Genomic DNA, 20,406 nt, shown 5'->3' with positions numbered 1-20,406 from the left:
CAAGAATTGTTTGCAAATATAAATGCACAAATATTACGAAAAATGAAATTAATTGTAGGCTATACTACAAAGTATAAAATTACAGAAATGTTAACGTAAGGAACAAACTTGACAAATTAATCTGTCCAGAACTCCACTATACCTAATCATACCGCATATCATACAACTTTACAAGTACACTACCTAATATGTTTGTTTTATTTCTTCTTTAACCTGGGACACTCAATCAGTTGAAAACACAATTAATCATCTGTTCTTCCTTTCGGCCCATGTGACCGTTCACGGCGAATGAGCCGTAAATTCCTCCCCGGTCAATTTTGTTTTATTTCGTGTTTAAAAAATATACATCATAAGCTTTAAAATGGTATATCATTTGACTTCAAGTTCAAACGATATCCAGAAGCGGGGTTATGGTTTGTTAAACTTTGCTCCTTCAACAAAATTATAGCTTTTATCGTTTTTCCACATTGCTGGCAATAAATATCAAACAGTCATAATTGGCGGTCATTTCAAATCATCCCCAAGTCAACGAGGTTTAAGAAAGTTCTCTCATTGTTAATTGTTGGTTATACATACCTATACAAAATACAATGCCTGGTAACCCACCACTTGAACAGGATTTAGCCAAAGCAAACAAAGACCAGAGCTATTCAAATTTCTATAGCCATCTAAGGTAGAATCTTATTATCCACTTCAACAATAGGATTATTGATTGGCGTTTGACTATCAAAATGAGAAAGATGTCGCGCCAGCTTAAGTTACCGATGAATACGACCTTCGTACACATTTTACACTGTAACTCAGAATACAATTTAGGGAATTTACGGCTCATTCGTGCTGTTCGGTCACATATGGCCGAGGACATTCAACTATTGATGTACGTGCCTTCTTTCAATAACGTATAAGTATTAACTTACATATAATTCCTGACATCCAGATTAGAGAATGTAAATTATCTATATTTAAAGAGCACAGAGTGCTTTGATTACAGTGCAATAGATCCCGTGCAATTATTTTGAACTCGATTTGGAGCTGAACCCAAACATCTTACCTTGTTGTTAACCTATTTATTACTATATATGTTTAGAGTATAGTATAATAAATCCTTTTTTTTTAATGAAATAATTACCTACTTTATAAAAAAAAAAGTAGATAAAGATATCAAAGTGAAAATAAGAATATCTTTTCTAAATTACTAGTAATTGAATCTTTTAAAAGTGGGAATAAAAAATGGCGGGGTATAATGGCGGGGTACAATGCTGTCAATAAAAATTTCTAATAACTAGATCAAATAGATAATAAAAATATAACCATTATCTTTACGGTTTGCTCTTAACCGGAAGTAAACAAAACAAGCTGCTTCGGAAGCTCTATTTTTGTCTTGCTGTGACATTAATTTGATGAAAATTTCAATTTAAAGACAGTTTCCCTCATCCTTACTCAATAAATCAATGGTTTATACATATTTTTTACAAATTGACAATTGACAAACCAAAGACAACGCACACACGTTACCAAAAACTCTTTATTGCATTTTGGCTTACACAAGGTCATGGGCATAATATACGTTACAACGCTATTCTGCTTGTTTATTACGAATTTCGAAAACACTTTAATTTACTATAAAATGCATGTTTCCAAAATAGTATGCGTGTTTTATGGCAAAATGCAAGGCATATGACTATTTAGTGAATAATGCACTTACAATAAACAATAAAATAAAAGCATGCATTACTCACAAATTTCCTTCACCAATTTTATATAACTCCATAAATAATGCAATACTGCTGCTAATTTCTATATTAACAGAGTGTTCGATTCTCGCAACGATTTTCCTTAACTTATTTTGCGAAGAATCCAAATTCTCTTAAATTCATCCCTATTCCAAAACCATATTTTCACACAATACTTTCAGATAGATGGTCCATCAGAATATGCAACAACAATTTGAAACAGACTTTTCATCTTTGAGAAATTAACCTTTGAAATTGGATAAAGTTTTTGCCACACCTTGTATTACACAGCGATGAGTTTTATAATTTATAAACACACATAGTACCAAGTGCACTATTTGAAATTGGAGATCAAATGCTTCAGAATATTTATTTTGACATTTGCATAAATTATACACATTATTTTGTAATTGATGCTTACACGTTCGTATATAGTACTCATGTATTTTCACTTTCTTGTAAGCTAAAAGGAGTACTCAATTAACATTGTTATATTTCTTAATATATTATTATATAACTGGGTGACCATGTGTGACGTGTCATGTGCAAAGGAGACACTTTTGGGCAGGATCGTAAATGGAGAAATAGCCACACAATTTGGGTTTGTTGTGAATTTGTGATGTTATTAATGTTTAAAATATTGTCTGGTAGTTTCAGACCGGAATATAACTGGCATCTTGTATTTTTTGAGGCATTTTGCCAGGTAATTCCTACTCTCAACATTGTCAATAATATTTTTAAAGACCGATATCTCAATTTCCAATTTTATAATAACATAACTTACGAACTCAATATCTTCGCTAAGGAATTTCCGATTTCATTGGGGAAAACGGCGTTGTGGAACAAAATATCTCTATATTTAAGATATGTAAAAATCTCAAAATTGATAACCTGCCCAAAAGTGTCTTCTTTTGACATGACACGTCACATTTTAGAAGTGAATTTGACCCGTTCCTACAAAGGCCTGAGATGTCGGCAGACCTAACGACAAAGAACAGTAAAAGATACCATAAAAATTGATTTATATGTTTGAAATTTAGTTTTTACAATAATTAGCTGTGAAATGCGTATTCAAACCGCAAAAGTATTTCAGGAAAAGAGGATTACTTAGCTATTGCCCTGTCTTTTGTAAATCCCCATTTAAACCTGTGTATTTTAAATTCTCCACAGCCGCTGTATTTCTTAGAAAAGCATTACAGCTAAAATCCAAGCTTTGACAAGATTGATTGTTTAAATAGTGTAGGCTACGTACAAAAATGATGGCAGCTTAAAACGCATTTTCTGACCTTTCACGAAGTAAACATCACGAATTAAATTTAAATGTTGCTGATTTAGTGGAAAACGTATGTTTATACGTCACAACGTTCTATTTCTGTTGCTGGTTTAATGGAAAACGTATGTTTATACGTCACAACGTTCTATTTCTGTTGCTGGTTTAGTGGAAAACGTATGTTTATACGTCACAACGTTCTATTTCTTAATATCCCGTCTTCCAGTGTACCGTTTAGGTGTGAGCATCAGTTGTTTGGTTAACATGGACACAAAACACGGCATCTGTTTTCTTCCTAGCATTCTTGGATCAGCGGAGCGCTTGACACATTTCTCGGCAACCATGCGATTTACTAACGTTAACAGTAAGGTGAATTCTAAGTTTGTTGCGTAGCTTGCCAATGCCTGACACAAAGCTTGGATGTACCACGAACCACTTACGGTATCACGAAATGAAAAATAGCCTGTGTGTGAAACAATGTATAAAATCGTTAGGTAAATGAACGTCAGGTAATGAAATGTTAACATAAAATACACCGATTTACATCATAATGTTGGAGATGCTAATACGGTACCGATTTATCCCTTTGATCATATAGGATTAAATGAAAAATATCAGTAAAGTTCGTATTCAGGAGTTCCAAGCAGAGGAAGGATTACATTACAACGATAGAAAAACAGTGGCATGATCGACGGGAATTATATAGATACACATAATTTTTCACCAGGTTACCCATCGCAAATAATAATCGAACCCAGGACCACAGGTTTACAAGACATGTGCTTTATCCAACTGGACAAGTCTAGTCCTTCAAGAATGACTCTCGGCTGACAGAAGTTTCAAACTATATAGCGAGCTACTCGGCCTTCGCCCTCGTTGTTCGGCTTCGCCGAGCCCCCCCCCAAATAGCCGAGGTCATTCTTGAAGGACTAGCCAAGTCATCTGGATAAGGTCAGTTTGTAAGTCAATAAATGAAGGTATGATATATAAAACAACTTGGTTTATTACAACGGCACTTGTTTATCTACGTTTTCCTCACAATACTATGTAAACCAAAAATGCTAGCTACAAAGCCTGCAAGCAATATCCAGCACTAGCAAACACAGAAATTATTTTAAACGTTATAAATGGCGTCATAAACACGTTTTGGTTTTGGTCGAAACATTTTAATAACATTTAATGTCGGGTTATATAAAGGTCACGAAAACAGAAACTATATTAATTCGGTATTTGCTCCCAGCAAAAAATAAGGCAAATCATTTATCGTTGCTTCGATCATGTATACATATGAATGAAAAATATTCGGGCCTTCAAATAAAATCATCTGGATAAAAGTCAGTATGTAAGTCAATAAGTGAAGGTATGATATATAAACATGAACTACTGAAAGGATTATGACCCGAATGCTCCACATGTTTTATACATGTATTATATTAAACATGCGATACCACCATTGAAATAACCCATTATATAGGCTAGCAAACTAACCTCCAACCACTGAGTAGCACACGATGAAGTCAGCTCCCGCAGGTAATGTCGTACGAGTACCTGCATCAGCCAACGCATCTGCAACACCGAACGCACTCTTGGCATCTGTGTCTTCAATGCCTCCATCAGTCTCGCATACACCAACTTCCAACTCACGTCCACGACACGCCTACAAAAAGGGACAAAATGTATTAACATTGGTATTGAGTTTCTTCCTTTCATTTCTTCGAGTACATTCTTCATAATAAACGGACATTCTTCTGTTGAGCTGAGACTTGGAAAACATGCATTGCTATTGCATTTGTCGAAGATCGGATGTACTAGGGTTTGGAAAACGTGCATTAGTATATATTGAGTTTGTCGAAGATATTCTTTGCGATGTGCTGGGATTTGGAAAATGTACATTGGTATTGAATTTGGGACATAGGAACCTACTCCATGGGATGAACCAAATTTAGGAAAATGTACATTGGTATTGAATTTGGTGCATAGGAACCTATTCCATGGGATGAACCAGATTTAGGAGAATGTACATTGGTATTGAATTTGGGACATAGGAACCTACTCCATGGGATGAACCAGATTTAGGAAATGTACATTGGTATTGAATTTGGGACATAGGAACCTACTCCATGGGATGAACCAGATTTAGGAGAATGTACATTGGTATTGAATTTGGGACATAGGAACCTACTCCATGGGATGAACCAGATTTAGGAAATGTACATTGGTATTGAATTTGGGACATAGGAACCTACTCCATGGGATGAACCAGATTTAGGAAATGTACATTGGTATTGAATTTGGGACATAGGAACCTACTCCATGGGATGAACCAGATTTAGGAGAATGTACATTGGTATTGAATTTGGGACATAGGAACCTACTCCATGGGATGAACCAGATTTAGGAAACGTACATTGGTATTGAATTTGGGACATAGGAACCTACTCCATGGGATGAACCAGATATAGGAAAACGTACATTGGTATTGAATTTGGGGCATAGGAACCTACTCCATGGGATGAACCGGATTTAGGAAAATGTATATTGGTATTGAATTTGGGACATAGGAACCTACTCCATGGGATGAACCAGATTTAGGAAATGTACATTGGTATTGAATTTGGGACATAGGAACCTACTCCATGGGATGAACCAGATATAGGAAATCATACATTGGTATTGAATTTGGGGCATAGGAACCTACTCCGTGGGATGAACCAGATTTAGGAAAATGTACATTGGTATTGAATTTGGGACATAGGAACCTACTCCATGGGATGAACCAGATTTAGGAAATGTACATTGGTATTGAATTTGGGACATAGGAACCTACTCCATGGGATGAACCAGATTTAGGAAATGTACACTGGTATTGAATTTGGGACATAGGAACCTACTCCATGGGATGAACCAGATATAGGAAAACGTACATTGGTATTGAATTTGGGGCATAGGAACCTACTCCATGGGATGAACCAGATTTAGGAAATGTACATTGGTATTGAATTTGGGACATAGGAACCTACTCCATGGGATGAACCGGATTTAGGAAAATGTACATTGGTATTGAATTTGGGACATAGGAACCTACTCCATGGGATGAACCGGATTTAGGAAATGTACATTGGTATTGAATTTGGGACATAGGAACCTACTCCATGGGATGAACTGGATTTAGGAAAATGTACAATGGTATTGAATTTGGGACATAGGAACCTACTCCATGGGATGAACCCGATTTAGGAAAATGTACATTGGTATTGAATTTGGGACATAGGAACCTACTCCATGGGATGAACCAGATATAGGAAAACGTACATTGGTATTGAATTTGGGGCATAGGAACCTACTCCATGGGATGAACCAGATTTAGGAAATGTACATTGGTATTGAATTTGGGACATAGGAACCTACTCCATGGGATGAACCAGATATAGGAAATCATACATTGGTATTGAATTTGGGGCATAGGAACCTACTCCGTGGGATGAACCAGATTTAGGAAAATGTACATTGGTATTGAATTTGGGACATAGGAACCTACTCCATGGGATGAACCAGATTTAGGAAATGTACATTGGTATTGAATTTGGGACATAGGAACCTACTCCATGGGATGAACCAGATTTAGGAAATGTACATTGGTATTGAATTTGGGACATAGGAACCTACTCCATGGGATGAACCGGATTTAGGAAATGTACATTGGTATTGAATTTGGGGCATAGGAACCTACTCCATGGGATGAACCAGATATAGGAAATCATACATTGGTATTGAATTTGGGGCATAGGAACCTACTCCGTGGGATGAACCAGATTTAGGAAAATGTACATTGGTATTGAATTTGGGACATAGGAACCTACTCCATGGGATGAACCAGAATTAGGAAAATGTACATTGGTATTGAATATGGGACATAGGAACCTACTCCATGGGATGTACCGGATTTATGAAAACGTACATTGGTATTGAATTTTGGACATATGAACCTACTCCATGGGATGAACCGGATTTAGGAAAATGTACATTGGAATTGAATTTGGTACATAGGAACATACTCCATGGGATGAACCAGATTTAGGAGAATGTACATTGGGTATTGAATTTGGGGCATAGGAAGCTACTCCGTGGGATGAACCAGATATAGGAAAATGTACATTGGTATTGAATTTGGGACATAGGAACCTACTCCATGGGATGAACCGGATTTAGGAAAACGTACATTGGTATTGAATTTGGGGTATATGAACCTACTCCATGGGATGAACCAGATTTAGGAAAATGTACATTGGTATTGAATTTGGGACATAGGAACCTACTCCATGGGATGAACCAGATTTAGGAAATGTACATTGGTATTGAATTTGGGATATAGGAACATACTCCATGGGATGAACCAGATTTAGGAAAATGTACATTGGGTATTGAATTTGGGGCCTAGGAAGCTACTCCGTGGGATGAACCAGATATAGGAAAATGTACATTGGTATTGAATTTGGGACATAGGAACCTACTCCATGGGATGAACCGGATTTAGGAAAACGTACATTGGTATTGAATTTGGGGTATATGAACCTACTCCATGGGATGAACCAGATTTAGGAAAATGTACATTGGTATTGAATTTGGGACATAGGAACCTACTCCATGGGATGAACCAGATTAAGGAAAATGTACATTGGTATTGAATTTGGGACATAGGAACCTACTCCATGGGATGAACCAGATTAAGGAAAATGTACAATGGTATTGAATTTGGGACATAGGAAGCTACTCCATGGGATGAACCAGATTTAGGAAAACGTACATTGGTATTGAATTTGGGACATAGGAACCTACTCCATGGGATGAACCGGATTTAGGAAAACGTACATTGGTATTGAATTTGGGGTATATGAACCTACTCCATGGGATGAACCAGATTTAGGAAAATGTACATTGGTATTGAATTTGGGACATAGGAACCTACTCCATGGGATGAACCAGATTAAGGAAAATGTACATTGGTATTGAATTTGGGACATAGGAACCTACTCCATGGGATGAACCGGATTTAGGAAAATGTACATTGGTATTGAATTTGGGACATAGGAACCTACTCCATGGGATGAACCAGATTTAGGAAAATGTATATTGGCATTGAATTTGGGACATAGGAACCTACTCCATGGGATGAACCAGATTTAGGAAAACGTACATTGGTATTGAATTTGGGACATAGGAACCTACTCCATGGGATGAACTGGATTTAGGAAAACGTACATTGGTATTGAATTTGGGACATAGGAACCTACTCCATGGGATGAACCAGATTTAGGAAAACGTACATTGGTATTGAATTTGGGACATAGGAACCTACTCCATGGGATGAACTGGATTTAGGAAAACGTACATTGGTATTGAATTTGGGACATAGGAACCTACTCCATGGGATGAACCAGATTTAGGAAAACGTACATTGGTATTGAATTTGGGACATAGGAACCTACTCCATGGGATGAACCCGATTTAGGAAAATGTACATTGGTATTGAATTTGGGACATAGGAACCTACTCCATGGGATGAACCAGATTTAGTTAAATGTACATTGGTATTGAATTTGGGACATAGGAACCTACTCCATGGGATGAACCAGATTTAGTTAAATGTACATTGGTATTGAATTTGGGACATAGGAACCTACTCCATGGGATGAACCGGATTTAGTTAAATGTACATTGGTATTGAATTTGGGACATAGGAACCTACTCCATGGGATGAACTGGATTTAGGAAAATGTACATCGGTATTGAATTTGGGACATAGGAACCTACTCCATGGGATGAACCGGATTTAGGAAAATGTACATTGGTATTGAATTTGGGACATAGGAACCTACTCCATGGGATGAACCAGATTTAGGAAAATGTACATTGGTATTGAATTTGGGACATAGGAACCTACTCCATGGGATGAACCAGATTTAGGAAATGTACATTGGTATTGAATTTGGGACATAGGAACCTACTCCATGGGATGAACCGGATTTAGGAAAATGTACATTGGTATTGAATTTGGGACATAGGAACCTACTCCATGGGATGAACCGGATTTAGGAAAATGTACATTGGTATTGAATTTGGGACATAGGAACCTACTCCATGGGATGAACTGGATTTAGGAAAATGTACATTGGTATTGAATTTGGGACATAGGAACCTACTCCATGGGATGAACTGGATGTAGGAAAACGTACATTGGTATTGAATTTGGGACATAGGAACCTACTCCATGGGATGAACCAGATTTAGGAAAATGTACATTGGTATTGAATTTGGGGCATAGGAACCTACTCCATGGGATGAACCAGATATAGGAAAACGTACATTGGTATTGAATTTGGGACATAGGAACCTACTCCATGGGATGAACCAGATATAGGAAAATGTACATTGGTATTGAATTTGACACATAGGAACCTACTCCATGGGATGAACCAGATTTAGGAAATGTACATTGGTATTGAATTTGGGGCATAGGAACCTACTCCATGGGATGAACCAGATATAGGAAAACGTACATTGGTATTGAATTTGGGACATAGGAACCTACTCCATGGGATGAACCAGATTTAGGAAATGTACATTGGTATTGAATTTGGGACATAGGAACCTACTTCATGGGATGAACCAGATTTAGGAAAATGTACATTGGTATTGAATTTGGGACATAGGAACCTACTCCGTGGGATGAACCCGATTTAGGAAAATGTACATTGGTATTGAATTTGGGACATAGGAACCTACTCCATGGGATGAACCAGATTTAGGAAATGTACATTGGTATTGAATTTGGGACATAGGAACCTACTTCATGGGATGAACCAGATTTAGGAAAATGTACATTGGTATTGAATTTGGGACATAGGAACCTACTCCATGGGATGAACCGGATTTAGTTAAATGTACATTGGTATTGAATTTGGGACATAGGAACCTACTCCATGGGATGAACCAGATTTAGTTAAATGTACATTGGTATTGAATTTGGGACATAGGAACCTACTCCATGGGATGAACCAGATTTAGGAAATGTACATTGGTATTGAATTTGGGACATAGGAACCTACTTCATGGGATGAACCAGATTTAGGAAAATGTACATTGGTATTGAATTTGGGACATAGGAACCTACTCCATGGGATGAACCGGATTTAGTTAAATGTACATTGGTATTGAATTTGGGACATAGGAACCTACTCCATGGGATGAACCAGATTTAGTTAAATGTACATTGGTATTGAATTTGGGACATAGGAACCTACTCCATGGGATGAACCAGATTTAGTTAAATGTACATTGGTATTGAATTTGGGACATAGGAACCTACTCCATGGGATGAACCAGATTTAGTTAAATGTACATTGGTATTGAATTTGGGACATAGGAACCTACTCCATGGGATGAACCAGATTTAGTTAAATGTACATTGGTATTGAATTTGGGACATAGGAACCTACTCCATGGGATGAACCGGATTTAGTTAAACGTACATTGGCATTGAATTTGGGACATAGGAACCTACTCCATGGGATGAACCGGATGTAGGAAAACGTACATTGGTATTGAATTTGGGACATAGGAACCTACTCCATGGGATGAACCAGATTTAGGAAAATGTACATTGGTATTGAATTTGGGACATAGGAACCTACTCCATGGGATGAACCAGATATAGGAAAACGTACATTGGTATTGAATTTGGGACATAGGAACCTACTCCATGGGATGAACCAGATTTAGGAAATGTACATTGGTATTGAATTTGGGACATAGGAACCTACTCCATGGGATGAACCGGATTTAGTTAAATGTACATTGGTATTGAATTTGGGGCATAGGAACCTACTCCATGGGATGAACCAGATTTAGTTAAATGTACATTGGTATTGAATTTGGGACATAGGAACCTACTCCATGGGATGAACCAGATTTAGTTAAATGTACATTGGTATTGAATTTGGGACATAGGAACCTACTCCATGGGATGAACCGGATTTAGTTAAACGTACATTGGTATTGAATTTGGGGCATAGGAACCTACTCCATGGGATGAACCGGATTTAGTTAAATGTACATTGGTATTGAATTTGGGACATAGGAACCTACTCCATGGGATGAACCAGATTTAGTTAAACGTACATTGGTATTGAATTTGGGGCATAGGAACCTACTCCATGGGATGAACCAGATATAGGAAAACGTACATTGGTATTGAATTTGGGACATAGGAACCTAATCCATGGGATGAACCAGATGTAGGAAAATGATGGTATTGAATTTGCTTAGGACATTTTTCTTCTTGATGAATTGGCACATTGGTATTGAATGTACATAATTTTATTAACTAATACAATATATTCGGTGACACCAAATTAAGTTGACCGTGTGCATGTCCGGTTCACTTAGACCAGTTACCGTGTATAGTCATTCTAAAAGTCACCAAGCGTTTTGCAAAATGTAATACACACATCGTGCTACTACTGAAAGTCATTATTTTGACCTTTTATCGGTTTCAGGCCGTTATTCCGAAAGTTCTTTATTCCAAAGAGCCAATACTTCGAAGGCTCGTTACTTAAATTCACAGTAAGTATCGGTCGTTATTCGAAAGCGTTTTTACTCGGAATTGACAGTAATGACCGTTATTCCGACCGAAATTCGGAGTATTGACATTTCAGAAAAAGGATCCTGATTTAAAAATTCGGATTAATGACCCTTTGGAATAACGAACCTTTAGAATAATGACCCAAACGGTCCTTCGGAATAACGACATGACCCGTTTAATCAAGTTATGATAGATTACATAAATATTGATACGCTCTACACTGGCTGCACTTACTTAGTGACAGAAACATTGGCCTCAAAAATATACAAATTTAGACGTCAATAATACGCTATTCCTGTAGAAATCCATACACCCCTTATGAAGACATTAATATAACACAGCTAGTTACCTGAATGGATGACTCGTACATTTCAATTATTATGATTATATGGGCGTACGTTATATGAAACGAGATAACAATGACAAGAAGCAAATTCCCACAACTGTACAAACACATAACTGTTTGCCTCAATCAAGTATAGCAGATTCACGTACTACGGGCATGAAATTGCGTATAACTGTCTTGTCTTTCAAAAGGCAAGACTGGAGTGTCATTTTTATGAAACTGATGTCGAAAAGAGCAACAACTAATAAAGAAAATGTCAGTATCAATTACGCAGGCATATTGTATGTTTTCTCTGCATAGTATCAACTTCGCTGTTGACAGTCCCGTTATTGCATGGTCTTTATCGGAAATGGTTCATTACCTGTATGATAAAAATCTTCGGTTTCCCAATTAGAGAACGACATTTATTACCACGAAACTCGTCCAAAAGCTCTTGTAGATTTACGGAACCATCGTAGGCATAGAGTAAACCATCATCATCACCGTGAGTCAGGAAAATACATACAAAACTATCAGCATTGGTATGATCTACCGATGAGGCTGTAGAGGTAATAATTTTAAAACTCATTAAAATAGACCGTTCCTATAATTAGCACTTTCTTGCCGTTGATAAGGTGAACATCGATATCTCATCGATAGCACGTATTATAAAATAACCAAAGCGAGGTCAAGAAGGATAACACGTGATTATTTCGTTATTAATCACGTGATATCGATGTTCATTCCATAAATGACAGGAAAGTGGTAACTATATGAATGGTCTAAGCCTTTTTCATTTTATGAAATTCCTCTGGCAGAAATTAATTCCATAATTCATCATAATACATTATCAGCATGAGTCAAAACATTTGATTCTGACTCTAAAACTAGTCGCTACTTGAAATTGAAAATCTGAAAGAAAAAAAAAATCATTAAAAATTAGATGTTTGCATTTTTGTAGGAATATAGGCATGATAGATGTGTTTACACAGTCTGCAGGTGCGAGAGTGACCTATACATGTAATAAGTTAACTATTGACATTTTACCATTGAATGGAGGTTTCTATTTTCAGCATTGGTGTTTTCAGCTTTGTCAATTTGATTTTAAGAATGTTGTTCACTCTATCCCGGGGATCACTGGTGGCGCCTTCATCATGTTCATTGGCGAATTAATTATTGACTATAGCCACTTACACATTTCAATACTTCAAAAACACTTCGCAATATCTTTTTATTTATTTCATTATTTTACTCGGCACTTCATTTTTATTCACAATTTCATTAGGTCGTATTTACAATGCACATAACTGCTATAGCCTGTATTCGTCAACTCGACAATGTGCTATTCTAGTTCATATTCATTTATGGAAGACATAATCTCCCACCCAGGGGGGGTTAGATTTCATATGTAGTCACCCTTTTTCGTAACCTCCATTTGAATTCAAATTCCCTGTTTGGGAGATTAGTTAAGGGCCGGATTAAGGGGTACTACACCCCTCGATAAATTTGTGTCTATTTTTGCATTTTTCTCAAAAACTAATAACACACTGGTAACAAAAGTTATGTATATTATAGGGGCAAGGAATGCAATTACTATACTGGAATTTCAGTGACCAAAGACAAGCGGTTCGTTATTTATGATAAGAAATAAGGTACCGCTAGGATGTACCTCGTTTTCTATCATATATACTGAACCGCTTATCTTGAGTCACTGAAATTTCAGTGTAGTAATTGGATTCCTTGCCCCAACAGTATACATAACTTTTGTTACCAGTGTGTTATTATTTTTTGAGAAAAATACAAAAATAGTCATAAATTTACCACAGGGGTGTGGTACCCCCTTAAGGTTATGTTTTCCACAGGGATATATTATAGATTTCAACTGGAATAGCACCATTTCAGTTGTAGCCTTACAGATCCGTTTTATAATTCAACATAAACTGAGCTATTACATGTATATGTCCCAAAACCATTAACACAGAAAATAAAGAGTAGGATTGTGACACTATTCTTGTCACTTTTGCTAGCTTTATTAAAAATAATACTGAAAATGTGGAGAACTTATACTGAATTACAAGGTCTTTAATATAAACGGAGTCCAACATTTAAGCAGTACTGTTTGTCTATTGTTTATATCATAAAATAAAGATAAATCTTAATCTTACCCAACTTCACCGCTTTTTCAACTCATTTAAGCCAAGATTTGCGTAGACATACACTTCAAATCCTAGTTTTCCAAACTGTTTCTTAAGTTGTTTCACATCTGCGCCAGAACCTGATCTTCGAGATAGTCCCAGATGAGTATCAAACACGTCGTTGTTAAATATAAGAGCTATTCCTCTGCGTGGATTATCCATTGAATATTTTAAGTGAAGATCGAGAGACAGGGTGTCAAGGAAACTGTGATGAAAGTTAAGTTAAAGAATAGCAGATTATTTGTAGCATTCTTAGCTAACCAAACTCCTCAGGCACTTCTTTGCACGTAGGAGATACCAGTAGCATTAGCATTATGTTGTCACTCTAAAAAGCTTGTAAGCTTTCAGAACTGGTCCTTCTAATTCAGTTCTTATAATTTTAATGTCAAAGTAGTGAGTTTCCATTCACATAGAATTAGGAGTAAAATTTTGATTTAGGTTTTAGCTACTTATAACTTATTGAAAGTATGTGTAGTTGCATGCATTGTTTACAACAAACTTGATAGATTAATCTAAATTGTGGTATAGATTGATCATCTGATGTCAGCCCATGATCACCGACTTCATAGGCAAGGGACAGCCTATTTATTTAATAATCACACAAAAAGGGAAGGAAAAACCTACTTGGTTGCAAACTCTCTGCAGTTGCATTAGCAGATAGGCGAGGTCTGCTTGTTTTCTGTTGACAAGGGCAGTCTTCAGTGAACGGCTCTTTTCAGAGCCACCAACCCTTTTCCATTAGCAGATAGCCGGCGAGGTCTGCTCGTTTCCTGTTGACAAGGGGCAGTCTTCAGTGAACGGTTCTTTTTAGAGCCACCAAACATTTTACCATGTTTACAGTAGCAGATAGGCGAGATCTGTTTGTTCTCTGTTGACAGAGAGTCTTCAGTAAACGGCTCTTTTCAGAGCCACCAGTAGGCAAGGGCGGCTTACATGTCTCATTCTTAGGTACTTTGTCCTGAAGAAATCAGAGTTACTCCTGATGAAAGCTTGACAGTTCTTAACTTGTACGACGGCGAACCCACTAAAAATGAATTAATCTGTCTAGAGTATGCAACTCCTATCTGTTGCCTAATCTTTAATACCGCATACAGTATAATTATAATTATTATGAAGAAATATTCAAGCTTCCCATTCTGTAGTATAAAGCTTATGAAACTTCAATGCTACTTGTAATAACAATTTACATAGAGAACCTTTTGTCTGCTGAAGATTACACGATGGTCCATGAAGAACTTTAACCCAATATTAAAAGTTTATTTCTCAAAGTTGAAAAAGAAAATGTGTCAAATTATTATAACACAAACATCTTCATATAAACATCTTTCAAACAAACTTCTCATCTTTGAGAAATCAACCTTTAAAATGGGATGAAGTTCTTTATGAATAACTTGTATTCATTCCGGGATTTATTCTTAAAAACCTATTAACCTATCTTTGAATTCGGTGTCGGTATTTATACTAGTGCCCTATTCTTCCTGCCGAGGACATTCAACTACGTTTCTTAAACGCTTCTGTATTAACTTACATATAATTGCTGACGGCCAGATAAGACAATGTAAATGATCCATATTTAAAGAGCCCCGAGTGCTTTGATTACAGTCCCATAATGTTCAATAGATCCTGTGCAATTATTTTGAACTCGATTTGGAGCTGAACGTCAAACAGTCGATGATAGGTGATTGACGACACAGTATGACCGTGAAGTTGCGTACTAATGCATTCTTTTTTGCTTCGAGTACTAGTAGGGTATCTTGTGTTAGGTTCCGCAGGGAGCCAGGAGGGTACCCTTGAGCAAAAATGTTCTTGAGATCAAAGGTCACACACAAGGGGATTAAATATTTGAAATGCTTTATTAAAAATATCACATAATGCTCATCTGGTCCCAAAGAATAAAAACGTCAATAGTTGGGTATCCCTAGGATGCCTAATTTATGAGATATATGTCAAAGTAGGTCAAAGGGTATTAATAGCAATGTGGGTTAAATTTTCAAAATGCTGCAAATTAAATACAAATAGTATCAAACTATCAAAAATCTATTTCATAAGACACTTTAGGGAATCTGATGCATCAAGTTGAGCAAAACAAATTGAATCATATCTAATTTTGGATTGTTTGAGAATCCCCTCTTCTCTACAATATTCACTGTTTTGCATCATTGGGAAAATCCCTTAGATTGTGAAATGAATATGACATCATATTGGAATCCCTTTGAAGTTCGAAAAGACACCAAGTTGCGTGGAGAAGTTCCAAATTTGGCGCTTCTTTGACATTGTACGTTAATTTTGTATCGTTTTTGTAAAATGTAACCAGAAAATGAAATCTATACAAATGTTAGCTTATAATGTAACATACCCCTTGAAATTAAAGAGTGATGGCTTCATGTCGGTACATACGGTCCCTTCAATTTTGGGCTGTTCCTCATCTTCATCCTCATCATCACTCTCATTCTTCAGCATTCTTAACGCATCTATCGACTTGTTAACATCATCATCATCGTCATCATTGCTATCCTCATATGAGAGGAACCTTTCAGAACGGTTCTGCGGTTGACGAAAAGCGTCTTTCTGTAAACAGGTGTCATTGAAAGTCTGCACTGTAGTTGGCTTTGCGTCAATAGTTTCGTGCGATCTAGCCAGTTCTGCCAGTTGGTGAAATGAAGGTGTCTCACTAGAAGAGGGTAATATTTTGTAGTTGGCATTAACATCATCGTGTAAATCTTTCGTGACTTTCGTTATAGTTGCCATGTCTTTTTTTTTGTGCCAAAATGTTGTAAATATTCTGGCAGTGACTGAAAGGTAAGCAAATTACAAGAGATTAATTTCTTTACAACTAGATTCATTCAACTGCACACTCTACATTATTAAGTCTTTACCCTTGTAGAGGGCACTGTGGCTCAGTGGATACGGCCTTGGACTCATAATCTGAGAGCTTGCTCGACGTGCGTGGGTTCGAGTCCCCGTCCCGCCACCGTGTTGTGTCCTTGGGCAAGGCGCTTTGCCTCGCTTGCCTCACCCCACCCAGGTGCAATGGGAAGCTGTTAGGGGTAGTCACTGTCGTTGTACTGATGAACCCTGCGCCATTTGTAGGCTGCAAACGTGGTTCCGATTATTCTAATGACGGCGGAATAAATGTAAAGCGCTTTGAGGCTGTTTACGGCATAAAGCGCTGTATAAATATCTACATTTTTTTTTTAAGTCTGCACTGTAAATAAACACCCATATACCAACAAATCATCAGAGTGTACGGTTAAGGTTTAGGACATTTTAGGTTTAGATTAGGGTTATGGATGAGGTTATGATTAGAGTTGCTATTATATATGGTTAGTGTTAACGTTAGGATAGTGTTAGGATAGGGTTCGGGTTAAGTTACATGTAGGATTAGAATGAGAGTTAAGTTTCGGATTCGCGTTTGGATTAGGGCTTAGGTAATATGTAGGTTAGGGTCAGGGTAACGTTTAGAGTTAGGGCTGGTGTAAGGATTACCCCAATGAAAAAAAATACATTAAAAAAACCCCGCAGCATTTATTTAAAAATTGATTAATTTTGATTTTGATTAAAAAAATATTATCCTGTCTTTGCAAATGAAATATATCTTAATCCTTTAGTTAGTTCTATTAAACTGGCAATAAAAGTAAAATTAGAATAGTTTTGTAATTTCAGAGGGATTGGACCAAAACGTAAAAATTTGCTTGATTTCTGACAATTTCAGTCACACGTCACTAATTTCAAAGACAAAACTGTCAAACGTTCTGAAATTGATTTTCTTTTGTTTTGGGATATATCAGGTATCAAAGCAGTTTACTTTCTGATGTTTTTAGCCGAATTTGAGAAAATAAGAATTGTTTAATCCACGTGAATTGCATGCCTGTATGTTACTAGACCCAGTGGCGTAGCCAGGTTTTCGGAACCGAGGGGGGGGGGGGCACAACTTGTAAATGTACCGACAAAAAATGTTTTTGCTGACGGAAGTTGTGAATTGTTGACCCCAATTTTTTTGGGCCAATGCGGTCCTCGAAAACTAAAAAAGTGTGGGTGTGTGTGTGTGTGTGGGGGGGGGGGCTTAGGACAAAAAAAATTCAACGTGTTTTTACCTTTATAATACGATATCCTTCAATAATGTATTTGAGTATAAAGTATTTGAGCGACATGTTCTTTCTTTCTTCAACATTGTACACACAAAATTGTCTATTGTTGACACCCAATTTTTTTTTAGCCAAGGCCTGTCATCTACAGACGGCCTAAGATGAACCGACGGGACTGATGAGCGGGCGCGCCGCCCCTTGGCTACGCCACTGCCTGCCTAGCCCTGTTTACATTCAGTGCTATTTGCAAAAAGTAAATGCTGTATAACAGGTCAAAAACATTTCAAAGCTCATTTTCTACTCAAACACGTACCTTTATAGTAGTAGGAATAGGCCTATAGGCTACAATTATTTATATTATCTCAGTCGGACTAAGATGACACTTCACATTACCTGGATATTGTCGATTCTAAGATGTGTGTAACTAGGCAATTCTTTATCAAATGGAGACCACTGCTCGTCAGATGATGATGGTGGTGATTTTCGCTGAATACAACATGTCTATATTGCTATTATATGTAACATGTGCTGTTTTTTTGAAAGGATGAAACAAGTAATGTGTTTTCACACCTTGTTCTCTTATATTGATTGATGCTCTTTTCTTCATAACAAGCTACTTTATTTATATAAAAAAATATCTTAAAGGAGGATTTCGTGATCCTAGCATCCTCTTTTTATGACATTTTTCAGTACATATCCACGAAAAAAGCCTATTCCCAAAATTACAGTTGATTCCGATTTTGCGTTTGCGAGTTATGCATGATTATGTGTATTATACTGCTCCATAGACAATGCGTTCGTTCTGGTGCACCAGAACGAAATTCAAATTTCACGATATCTTTGCAAAACGAATTAATCTGCAAGAAATATTTTGTACATAAACATTATGTAGCCAGAGGTTTCCAGTGATATAAAAATCTCAACTTTTTTGGAGAAAAGTGGGGGATGAGGCTGTGGATCACGAAATGCCCCTTTAACACTCGGATGAAGAATTATTAAAAAAAAACACCAGCGAGGTCTATGGGACATGTTAAAACCGAGGAATAACATACACGGTGGCATGTAAAACAGTCGTTCTTTAAAAACTCATTTAATGAAAGAAGCATTTTACTGATGTGCATCACCATATTTTTGTTCACCTATTGATTATTGTTCATGTGTAGATTAAGTTGTAATGTAAATTATTTTTTTATTATGTAGTGTAAGATAATCTCTGTATCGCGCCTTGATTTGGTGGAGATGTGCGCATTAGAAATTAACATTATTATTATTATTTTAAAGGAAAGTTGAACAATGATGGCGCTATTTATTTAAAACCTTGTTTGCATCTTTACAAGGGGTAGACACTTGTAACATGTTATTAGAACATCAGCAAACAGACTAACAAACGACAAGGGAATTTGCCAAAACTTTTTATCATGAAATGTAAGGTATAACTCATATTATCTGGTTAATTTAAATTTAATACATATGTAAATAGCGCCCTCAATTTGCACACAAATGTACAATCTATAGAATTAAAATTACCACAAAAGCAGAAAAGCATGAATAATTTAATATAGAAACGAAAATCTATGTTAAAAATTGCTACAAAATATTATGTGTATAAACTGTTTATTATTGTGATAGCTGTTGGTATTATTCAGGTATAGAATTGAACATTATATTATTTTTTGTTAGAAAAATTAGTAAATGATCACATCAAACATCCGTGATAAACTTTATTTCATTTTAATTGTTGGCGTAGAACAAAAGATACGCTTCAGCAAAAAAGGGGTCAAAAATCATGCTTGGTGACTGTGCACTTTTTGAACTGCATTAAAGCCATATTATAACATTTGCTGAGGTGGACACCCTCACTGATTTTTTAAAATTCATTTTTTTGCACAATTATATTGTACAAGGTGTCCCAGAATGATTTATACCGTGTTTGAACAAAATAGCAAAAATATTTAGTCAACAGTGTATCTAATCTTAATAAGTGCAATACAATGCCACACATGTCTCCTACTTATTCTGTGACTTTCATCGAAATAGCTTGATTCGTTTTTGCGTGACATTGCTATTACTGAAAATGCACAAAAACGGCATGTGTGTAATTTACAGTGCAAAGGCATCATAACACATGGATCCTTTATCACCATCGTCCAGCCGCAC

General features: G+C 36.5%; 2 protein-coding genes across 2 annotated transcripts; both read right to left on the bottom strand.

Annotated features, from left to right (window-relative positions):
• Window positions 1–2,559: 2,559 nt before the first annotated feature.
• LOC140170703 (caspase-6-like) lies at window positions 2,560–13,167 on the bottom strand. The gene is made up of 4 exons (XM_072193941.1): window positions 13,164–13,167; window positions 12,352–12,530; window positions 4,492–4,660; window positions 2,560–3,466 (listed from the first exon to the last, which is right to left on the bottom strand). The coding sequence occupies exons 1-4, from the start codon at window positions 13,165–13,167 to the stop codon at window positions 3,204–3,206; spliced, it is 615 nt and encodes a 204-aa protein (XP_072050042.1). The 3' UTR covers window positions 2,560–3,203.
• On the bottom strand, window positions 12,423–18,745 carry LOC140172116 (uncharacterized). Its single transcript, XM_072195459.1, has 4 exons — window positions 18,643–18,745; window positions 16,521–16,956; window positions 14,135–14,369; window positions 12,423–12,530 (listed from the first exon to the last, which is right to left on the bottom strand). Exons 2-3 carry the CDS (start codon window positions 16,910–16,912, stop codon window positions 14,141–14,143), a joined length of 621 nt encoding a protein of 206 aa, XP_072051560.1. The 5' UTR covers window positions 16,913–16,956; window positions 18,643–18,745; the 3' UTR covers window positions 12,423–12,530; window positions 14,135–14,140.
• Between the last annotated feature and the right edge of the window lie 1,661 nt (window positions 18,746–20,406).

This window comes from Amphiura filiformis, chromosome 15 (genome assembly GCF_039555335.1).
Source record: "Amphiura filiformis chromosome 15, Afil_fr2py, whole genome shotgun sequence".
Lineage (NCBI taxonomy): Eukaryota > Metazoa > Echinodermata > Ophiuroidea > Amphilepidida > Amphiuridae > Amphiura > Amphiura filiformis.
The sequence above is the reverse complement of the archived record's forward strand: the minus strand, read 5'-3'. Positions and strand labels throughout refer to the sequence as shown.

Excerpts from the sequence above, each read along its gene's own strand:
- LOC140172116 (XM_072195459.1), bottom strand. The coding sequence starts at position 16,912 with ATGGCAACTATAACGAAAGTCACGAAAGATTTACACGATGATGTTAAT. Across the intron at positions 14,370-16,520 it reads TCACTCTTTAATTTCAAGGG|TTTCCTTGACACCCTGTCTC; the intron begins GTATGTTACATT and ends CTTTCATCACAG.
- LOC140170703 (XM_072193941.1), bottom strand. Across the intron at positions 4,661-12,351 it reads CGAAGATTTTTATCATACAG|GCGTGTCGTGGACGTGAGTT; the intron begins GTAATGAACCAT and ends CCCTTTTTGTAG. Across the intron at positions 3,467-4,491 it reads GTGCTACTCAGTGGTTGGAG|GCTATTTTTCATTTCGTGAT; the intron begins GTTAGTTTGCTA and ends TTTCACACACAG.